Source organism: Diorhabda carinulata, chromosome 4 (genome assembly GCF_026250575.1).
Source record: "Diorhabda carinulata isolate Delta chromosome 4, icDioCari1.1, whole genome shotgun sequence".
NCBI classification, from domain to species: Eukaryota; Metazoa; Arthropoda; class Insecta; order Coleoptera; family Chrysomelidae; genus Diorhabda; species Diorhabda carinulata.
Genome location: NC_079463.1, coordinates 24,881,263 through 24,891,103, shown reverse-complemented (window position 1 = coordinate 24,891,103; position 9,841 = coordinate 24,881,263). Strand labels below are relative to the sequence as shown.

The 9,841-nt window shown below is 33.4% G+C and overlaps 2 protein-coding genes across 3 annotated transcripts; one reads left to right on the top strand and one right to left on the bottom strand.

Moving 5' to 3' along the window:
- Positions 1–4,383: 4,383 nt before the first annotated feature.
- On the bottom strand, positions 4,384–8,424 carry LOC130892402 (protein wntless). The gene is made up of 2 exons (XM_057797819.1): positions 7,868–8,424; positions 4,384–6,958 (listed from the first exon to the last, which is right to left on the bottom strand). Exons 1-2 carry the CDS (start codon positions 8,123–8,125, stop codon positions 5,588–5,590), a joined length of 1,629 nt encoding a protein of 542 aa, XP_057653802.1. The 5' UTR covers positions 8,126–8,424; the 3' UTR covers positions 4,384–5,587.
- A 469-nt stretch (positions 8,425–8,893) lies between these two features.
- Positions 8,894–9,783, top strand: LOC130892646 (fibrinogen silencer-binding protein-like). Of its 2 annotated transcripts, none has more exons than XM_057798162.1 (3): positions 8,894–9,081; positions 9,144–9,407; positions 9,458–9,783. In XM_057798162.1, exons 1-3 carry the CDS (start codon positions 8,926–8,928, stop codon positions 9,743–9,745), a joined length of 708 nt encoding a protein of 235 aa, XP_057654145.1. In that variant the 5' UTR covers positions 8,894–8,925; the 3' UTR covers positions 9,746–9,783. The 2 variants fall into 2 exon arrangements, with proteins under 2 accessions (XP_057654145.1, XP_057654146.1); XM_057798163.1 differs by having other exon boundaries at positions 8,894–9,030; positions 9,458–9,781.
- The last annotated feature ends 58 nt before the right edge of the window (positions 9,784–9,841 follow it).

The window sequence follows — 9,841 nt, the reverse complement described above, 5'->3', positions numbered from 1 at the left end:
AAGGACAAGAGAGGAAATCGCGAAGAGGAAATGGATGAAGCGATAGGACCAATAAAAAAATTAAAAACGTGTGAAGGATACAACATAGAAGATAAAATATTTAGGACAAACATGAAAGGGATGGATATTAAAGATATTCAATACAAAACGGAATACAAATAAAACCAGAGACTAAAAAAGAAATCAATTAATAGCACTACATAGAGATGATCTAATATGCGAAAACTACAAAGCAACATGTTCATCGTCAGTTGGTTTAAAACGTACGAGAACCATCGAGACAAAGATAAGGAAATGGAAGAGGAGCAAGAAAAAGAAAACGAAGCTTGACATAAAGAAAAATAGAACAGGGGGAAGAATTAAATATGACATTTATTGATTTGAAAGCTGCATTAGACCCAAAAGATACACAAATGGTATGCGAAAGTTCAAATAGACGGATATATTTAGTCTTCTTCTATTTAGGTATACTTGTCATGGATAGGATAATAAAAACAATAAAAAAAAGATTGTACTAAATTAAAAAAAAAGAGGACATGGGGAAGATTTAATAATGAAAGAACAACGAATAGATTGAGTGACTACTTTTGAATATCTGGGATTCACAGAAAACGGGAAGATAGATATAGACATAGTAAACAGAGGAAGAGAAGAAAAATAACACAATTTTCGGGAGAAAAAAAGAAATAGGAGAAAACGTAAAAATAAAAGTATACAACTCAATAATTGTAGATTAATGAATGATGAAAAGTGAAACTTGGGTAATGGACAAAAAGATACAAAGTAGAATATTAGTAACGAAGATGCAGCAACTATTGAAAATTGCAGAGAAAACGAGGGTGGATAGAATACGATTAAGGTATTTGTATAAAAGCTCAAATAGGAACCAATAGGAAACGAAATAGTTAAAAGAGAGGAACACCACAAAGTCTAATAAGAAAGAATAAGAAGGAAATGATGACCCACGAAAACGTGGCTGCAACAAACAAGGGAAAGGAATACAGTAGATGAAGGAAGTAGCAAACGATCTGGATAAGTGGAAAAAACGGATGAAAGGATAATGAAAACTTGAATTCCAATAATTTGACGCTCGAAAGGGCAAAAAAATATGGAGAAGAAATAATTAGTATTTTTTCAAGCTGGATTAATGCTTAAAAAATAAAAATCGTACTATTACACATTTTCAAATAAACCATTCCTCATGTTATGATTATTGGTGTTTAATTAATTGTAAAATATTAGTGGAAATATATTAAGAAAAAACTTACCTCTCGAAAAATTCAACACAAAACTAAATCTCACCAACTATAGTCACTTCAAACACTGTTTTCAGTTAAATAGTTACTTGACGAATTTAATCACGAAATGTGAGCATGAAACTCGATCAACTTTCAAATTTTGAATACTATAATTCCTCATTTCCAAACAAGTTTTATACATTTTTCTGCTACCTGACAATAGTAAATAGATTTTAAGTTAAGATGAATTGATACCCAATTTCTAGGTATTACAAACTATTTGCAATAATGTTGTTTATCGATTTATAGCAAAGAAAAGTAAACAATAATATTTAATTGAATAGTTTCTGATAAGTATTTGAAAGTATCATTTGTTTACTAATTATTTACCTTACTAATTTCAAAATACTATATATTAATCTAGTGAGTTATATTATTAAGATTAATTAATTTATAAACAAAAAACTAATCGTGAATTCAATAAATGTTCAAGTTTCAATTTTATTTTCCACTAAGAAAATATTTTAACTATAAGGATACATGGAAATCCTATGGTGCGATATCTGGAGAGTATTGTGGGTGAAGCAGAACCTCTCAGTTGCCGACCTTCCACAAATGTAACAATTGACAACATGTAGCATCCGACGTCATCGCATACCACATGTATTTCCATCGATTAATGCTATCTTGCCACAAAACATTTCCGGTTACAACCTATTGCTGCCGGTCCACAACAAAGCGGAAAAAGAGTAACTAATCATATGATTTCAAACGTATATTATTGACCCTTAACGTAGTCAGGGAATGGTCAATCGCCAGTTGCGATTTTGCAAGAATAACAGGAAAAAGTGAAGCCACAAACAATAAAGAACTTTCTCACACATCTAGATCATAAACCACTCACAAAAGCAACTTGTCGAAGTGGACAGTCCCCAAAGAACAAGATGGTGTTATTTAGACTGTTTATCTTTTTTATTAGGTGCCCATCTACCGCGAGTGGAAACATCTACTGATATCTAACTGATTCGTACCATAACTAAGCTGCCAAAGAAACCCCTTTCTTTCCCTGGGTCAACAATATACGGCCCCTCGGCTCAAAACCCAAGAGGAAACTCCGTTATCCGCCCCTTCGACTGCAAGCAACATTTCGCTGCTAAAGAAACCCTTCTTATCCCCTGAGTCAACAATATACGGCCCCTCGGCTCAAAACCTAAGAGGAAACTCCGTTATCCGCCCCTTCGGCTGCAAGCAACAGCGTACGATGACCTCCGTGAAATCTACTTTAACTTCCTTGATAATTCTCCCATATCGGATAAAACTCTACCTCCCACACCCCACCCTTCACACTTTTGTGATATTGTCGACGATAGGGAATAACGCAGCTGTACCCGACCGCCCCTTTTAACAAATACGCAACCACCAAAATTTCAACCCTGCAGAGGAGCAACTCCTATATCATGACCTACTCCAACAAACAAATGGTATAAGGCCGACTAACGGCCTCACAGTCGCTGGATTTCGATTAAAGAATGGTTAACTCGATCCAATTGTTCAAAATAGAGATCTAAATCAACAGTTTATCTAGATTTTGGGTCCACCAAACTTACAGAAATGTCTTTTTGGGACATAAACCCGGATTTATCTGGATTTTCATATAGGACCCATTTTTCGTCTTCAGTGATTGAACGATCAAAAAACGGTTCCGTAAGGTGCCGTCGAAGTAATATATTGGTTGGTCGGAAAAAATTTGGGGGACTCGATCACCAGCACTACTCAATTTCCCAAACTGCTGTAAATAATATTCGTTGGCCCACCAAGATTGGTTAAGAGTCACTAAGAGTTTCTCAATCGTTTGGCTTTGATTTTCTTCCACTTCTGCCTTTACCGTGTCGTTGTCCTGGAGTCAGAAAGATCAAAATTACTGCACCTGATCATAGAGAACCATCTTTCGTATGAATATTAGTGCTTACGTATGGATGGAAGGTTTCCGCCGTTTTTACTTTAGTTTAATGGTATCAAAAAAGTGCTTTTCCATTTGGAAACTGTGCTTGAGCACACTTCAGCTATCGCCATGTCTAAAAATCAATAGCTACTCTTTGAATCATAGAACCATACTTTGGTACTGTCTAAATCTTGTTCACAATAATTTTCTTTTTTTTTTTCCTGCCATAAAACTTCGATCTTGGGAGGATTAAAAAAGTCATAGCATCGCTAATACATCACATGGCTCCAAAAATGTCTTCTCTTTCGAAAAGAACCAATGGTTTACTGAATTTAAACGTGATTGTACAGATGGTAAACGTCCTGGTCGTCCAATTGAGTTGGTTACTCCAAGAAACTCCTCAAATTGGTTATATCCAATCGTAAATTGAAATTACGTGAAATAGCTGAGACCGTAAAGAAATCAGAAGGCAGTGTGTTTACAATTATTGACCATAAGAAAGCTTTTTACAAAGTGGGGCTCGCGTTTACTCACGGTCGATCAAAAACAACAACGTGTTGATGATTCAAAGCAGAGTTTGGCCACGTTTACACTCGATAAATCAGATTTTTTGCGTTGATATGTGACAATGGATACATCACTTCACTTAGGGATCAAAACGATCATCATCTGAGTGGACTGCAGTCGGTGAAACACGTCTGAAGTGTCAGAGGGCAGAACAGTCAGCTGGGAAGGTTATGGATTCAGTAGTTTGGGATGTGCATGGATTTTGTTCATCGACTATCTTTAAAAGGCAATTAACAGAGAATAGGTCTCATATGTCGAAGAAAAAAACCACTGTTTCACCAAGACAATACACCTATTCACAAGTCGATGGCAAAGATGGTTAAATTGAACGAATTACATTTTGAATCGCCTTCTCATCCACCGTATAGTCCAGATCTGGCCACCAGTGACTACTGACTATTCGCTGATCTCAAAAATTCAGCTCAAATGAAGAAGGAATTTATGAAACTGAAATCTATTTTGAGGCGAAAGACAAAAAGAAGTTAGAGAAGCGTTGGAATTATTGTATTGCTCTTGAAGGAGAATAAAATCTATTTTTGGCAAAAAATGTATCGACGTCGTTGAAAAGTAGAAGTAATTTAAATAAAATTATTCGTTTTTTAGCATATTTTGAAGTTTAAAGGAAAAATAGAAAAATTACACATTATGACATTACATTTAATTAAATAATTGCGGTTAGAAAAGTTAAATTACACATAAATAATAAAAAAATATAATATACTTGAGTAAACTATTTTCATTCGCTGCGATATGTGTTAAGAGGGAGACTCCTGTGCAGTTTTATAAAGTTCGAGTCTCATCAACATATTTATCCTAAATGGATCTCGGCGAACAAAGTTAAGTACCAAATAATATAAATACTGGCAAGGTTTTAATATTAATTTAATATAAATAGTTGTCCAATTCACTTCAAATAAAAGCTACATAATTTAAATAATAATGAATGCCTCGTCAATCTGAGTGTGCGTAGTCAGTTCACTTTCAATATTAACCAAAATCATTTTTATTGCAAAAAAAAATTTTAAAATATTTAAAAATTGAAGAAGTATGTAGAACCATCCACCAACCCGGAATTTAAAATCAAAGAAGAAATCTATTGGACAAATATCTAGGATGAACGTTGGGTCAAAGTTTCACTTTGGATATCTGATAGACAACAATGCAACCTGCTCAATATCCATCAAGAAGCGAATAAAAGTTGGTGCCAACTAATACTAAAGAACAAACTTCTTCTTCGTCCAATGACCCTTGGTGGTGAAATATGGACGCTGATAGAGTAGGACAAACAAAGATTAAGAAGATTCGAAAGAAAAGTCATCAGGAAAATATTTGGAGGCGGGAAAGTGCGAGATGAATAGAGAAATAGATACGACTCTGAGGATAAGTAACATCCTACAAAACATTTAACTGGGACTCTGTGAAGACTCTAAACAAGAATAGTGATGCATTCTGGTGCTTTCAAATAACAGTAACAGACTTGGAAACCTGATAGACAACAATGCAACCACTTAAACAGCTCAACTGGTCTTATAGGCCTATATTTTTTTCTCCACTTAGTAAGGATCCTTTCACCCAACTATCCGCGTCCATTCAGGCTATTTGGAGTCTCAAATATTATGTAGGAGAGAGGTCCACAGATCCATTGAGTTATAAGAGATCCTCGGTTTGGAAGTCAACAAAAAAGCTGCTTGGAAGAATTTTTTGGTAAAAAATAAAAAAAGTGAAAATGATAAAGATGTTATGGACAATTTAATAAAAAACTTTCATCGCGTGGAAGTGAATATGTGAAGATTCATTTCCTATACTCACATAACAAATATAATTGAAGTAATTAGATGAATTACTCGATATTAGATTTTGTTGCGAAACTGGTTAGCGCTGATATTTCGTTAGAACTACATTCGACTGGTAAACGATTAAATTCGATTTCTTCACCATCGATAGACATCGGATCTGCAGGCCATTGTTTATGGCTTGGTGCATATAAAATCAACATGGCGCATATGTATATGTTCCACATACCGTATACCCCGGTATGTAATACCGAAGATAATTCCAAATCTATAGTTTCGTCCCATTTGCTTTGCCCTTCGTCGACTTGGGATAATATGAAGGATATAATGGTGATAGCGGCGCAAATTAAAGTCGCCAACATTAAGAAATTGAACCGGTAGATGATGCCTTCGTAATGTAACCGTCTCGCCTGTGACATACTCGGAAGAACGGTCTTTTTTATACTTATATTTTTGAAAACCTTCCACACCATGTAGCAAAGGAAGAAAAAGTAAAGCCCCGCGGATATTCCGGCTAAAATGATGAAACCCAAAGCCAGATTCGTACCGATAGGCGTCACCCATATGGAATAAAACGGATTAATCAATTGGGTACCCCTTTCGCATAAATCAAATATCAACAAACAAGTACAACCGACGATAATCGTACTCAAATGTTTCCAATATCTTTTTATCGAATTCTTTTCCAAGTTTTCCTGAATCAGCATGTGTTCTCCAGCAAAAATCAACCAAAAAGATAATAGAGCGGCATAAAAAACACCCTGACGTATATCGCTCAATAACAACATATACGGCATGTCAAAATATAAACTGAAAAATTCGATTGGGAGATTTAGAAACGCCAATGTACCACCTAAAGTAATGAGCATGTACTCTAACAAAACAGGGGTGCGATTCAATTTATGTACCCTCTGCCAGAACCACATCATGATTGCCAAGAGAATGGGGAAGAAGAATGTCTTCAAACTTACCCAAATTTTAGTAAAACCGCCGTTCATGTAAATAGTGTGAAGGTATATGTCTTCAACTTTACCCAAACCGACATTCTTTTTAGTCGTATAATTATAAGGTAATCGTAAATTAAGTAAATAATAATCGTGATATAAAGATCCTAATTCGAATAGAGGTACCATTGTACAATTATAAGGATAACCGTGTTTTTCTCTGATGGAATCGTCGTCGAAAGTACAATTCATGTATCTCTTTTCTTCGGCGTGCGAATAATATTTCCATGGAGTTTGTCCGCCATTGGGTGTTTTGTCACTATATGCCAAACGGGAATCCAAAGTTAATTCTATTAGAGGGTTCAAAATTCTTCGTTCATTTTGATAAACCACGTCGATTTGTAATATCCCGACTAAGTTCTGTTGCCAACGGGAATAATCCAATTTCTGTAAAGGCATCTCCATAACAAACACCTACAAAAAGAAATATATATATATATATATATATATATATATATATATATATATATATATATATATATATATATATATATATATATATACAGAGTGAGTTTTATGTATGGAACGCCTCATTGTTGTCAGATCTTTCTTTTTTTTCAGAAATATAATAAACTTTGTCATTTCAAATGGATCACCCTATATATTTTGTGTTTTCAAAAACACTGATTAGTTTTTATTTACCTAATTACTATAATTTCGGAGTTATAACTACATTTACAGTATTTCCACCAAAGTTATAATAAACATTATACATTTAGATAGCTACGATTGAATAAACTTGTTTAATTTGAATATTCTTTAATAAAAATGGCCGAAAATTTGAATGGAATGGAAAAATGAAAGTTTACCGGGGCGAGAACTACGAGAAAGGAACCTAAGCAACTCGTAAGTCTCGCCAAATCCTTCCTAACAGCGTTCCTAGCGTCTGCAGCTACTTGTGAACTTTATTTTATGGACAACCTTCGTATTTAATTTAATTGGGTATTTATTAGTTTTGTAATATAAAACTGTATACTCAAATATTTAACTTTCCTTGTCTTCATATTTACGAAAATTTCTATTAAAACTGATAGTGATTTGGCATTTAAAATTAAACAAATAGCTCAAATCAAAAGTTTAGTTGAGAAATGTGAGAAATTCTTTAAAATTTTCACAATTAGAAACTGTGTTACTAATTATGGGTAATCTGCCAAAAGATTCTTCACAACTTCAAAAAATTATAACTAACGAAATAGTCATCCACCCACTACTGATCAGTTATTATATATGAATGTGTATGTTATTAAGCATCTGATGAATTATTGTTATAATAAAATGGATTTCTGTATATTAACTTGATAATTTTATGAAGTAGGTACTTACCAATCCATTTGCGTCTAGATTAGATGTTGCTTTTTTATCAGACAATTCAACTTTTAAACAAGGTATTGTAATCCACCGGTCTATATCAGTTGATCCAGGATTCGGATCGGCACACACTGTTGAAAGGATTGTTTGAGTTTTAGCTGGACTTGGAGCTATTAATCCCAATAAGAAGCATGCCAATTGGCATATCAGGAAAACTGTGATCAAAACACTCAATTTTCTACCACTTAAATTCTCTATAATCGTGCCCGGCATTTCGTCTAGGTTTTTCTTCTTTGACTTGCCTTCTACAATGTCGATGTCTATTGTCGGTATATTGTAAACAAACAAGTTACATTCCTATGTTCAACTTGTGTTCGCGACTACACCGAACAGAAATAGTGTACAAAGTATGGTTTTTTTATAGTGGATTTACACCAAATTATACCATATTACCACATTATGTTATATTTTTTACATTTATGACGTATCTTGTGATTGAGCTCACATTAATGGTATATTGTAGATAATGATAAAATGTATTCATTAATACAAAGACAGCAGCCGATATCAAAGTGAGTAAGCCTTAGGCTGATGTCCCATGCAACAATTTTTTGGTGGTTCGATGATCCAACGACGATTCTATTGGTTGAAAATTTTAGCGCGAATTTTCATCCGAATATTTTAAACAATCTATCAGATGACTTTTTACAATATTGTATAGTTTTGGATCCAATTTTTAACATATCTTTGATATTTTTGTTTAGTTTGGGATTTATCAGAGTAGGGAATCTAGCGGTTAAAATTGACATGTTAAAATAAATATGGATTATCGACAGCTGCAGTTGCGTTAAAACTGTATACGTTATGGAAATAATGGATTATTTTCGTATATCTTGTTATCTTTACAAAAATATTAACAGAAAAGAGCTAGAGTGAAAAGGCTACGAATGAAAAATACAAGGGAAATGTAAAATATTTTCAGATGCAGGGGATACCACAGCCTTATATTTTGACGTATGTCAATGTCAATTGTCATTTCTATGTCACAGTTTATAAACAATATAAATATAAACATGGAAATGGAGACTTCATTGAAAAATGAATCAAATGATACAATTTTAGTTACTGAAGAAGACGGAATTCAGTATTCAGATTTTGAAAATGTAGAATACGAAGAAGTAGGTGATGTTTATACTAAAGAGAACTATGAACATTCATCATTCACCTTGGTTAGAATATCTAAACCCATAACCATTCAATATAATATAAAAGTATCTATTGTTCATTTCAGATGAAAAACTATCATCGCAAGAGGACAAGGAATTTTTCACAAAATGAATGTAATTTAATATGTGCCATTTTGGAAGAGTACTATGAAATAATTGAAAATAAACGAAATGATCATAAAACAAATTTTTTAAAAAACAAAGCTTGGACTGAAATTACCCAAAAGTTTAATGACAATACAAAAGACGAGTATAGAACTGCTCTACAGTTGAGAACATTTTATGAAAACTTGAAGAAAAAGAGAAAAAAAATGTATAAAGAAGCAGAGGTTAGTAAATTGTTATTGCTTTGATTATGTATCTACACTTGACTTTTCAGAGTGGTGAAAATATAGACGTTTCAGGAAATCAAACTGAAAAAATAATACAATCTGATATATTGACTAATCAAGCAAAGATACTGTTAAGAGACAACCAACATGTTTTTCAAGAAAGTTACAAAAAAACTAGTTTCATAGAAGAATATCACAAGAAAAGGATTCAATTAGTAGAAACAGAAATTCAAAAAGTCAAAGACGCATCTGAACAGCAACGTAGACTGTTCCTCTTACAAGAGGAAAAATTAATGTTAGAAATTCAAGAAATTAAACAAAGGTTACAAAAATGACCGGTATAACTTGTATAAAATAAATAATATAAAAGATATTCTGAATTTTTAACTATTAGCTTCGAGAGAGGGGGTTAATGTTTCAGGCTAGGTTCA

Excerpts from the sequence above, each read along its gene's own strand:
- LOC130892402 (XM_057797819.1), bottom strand. The coding sequence starts at position 8,125 with ATGCCGGGCACGATTATAGAGAATTTAAGTGGTAGAAAATTGAGTGTT. Across the intron at positions 6,959-7,867 it reads ATCTAGACGCAAATGGATTG|GTGTTTGTTATGGAGATGCC; the intron begins GTAAGTACCTAC and ends TTCTTTTTGTAG.
- LOC130892646 (XM_057798162.1), top strand. The coding sequence starts at position 8,926 with ATGGAAATGGAGACTTCATTGAAAAATGAATCAAATGATACAATTTTA. Across the intron at positions 9,082-9,143 it reads AACATTCATCATTCACCTTG|ATGAAAAACTATCATCGCAA; the intron begins GTTAGAATATCT and ends TGTTCATTTCAG. Across the intron at positions 9,408-9,457 it reads AAATGTATAAAGAAGCAGAG|AGTGGTGAAAATATAGACGT; the intron begins GTTAGTAAATTG and ends TTGACTTTTCAG.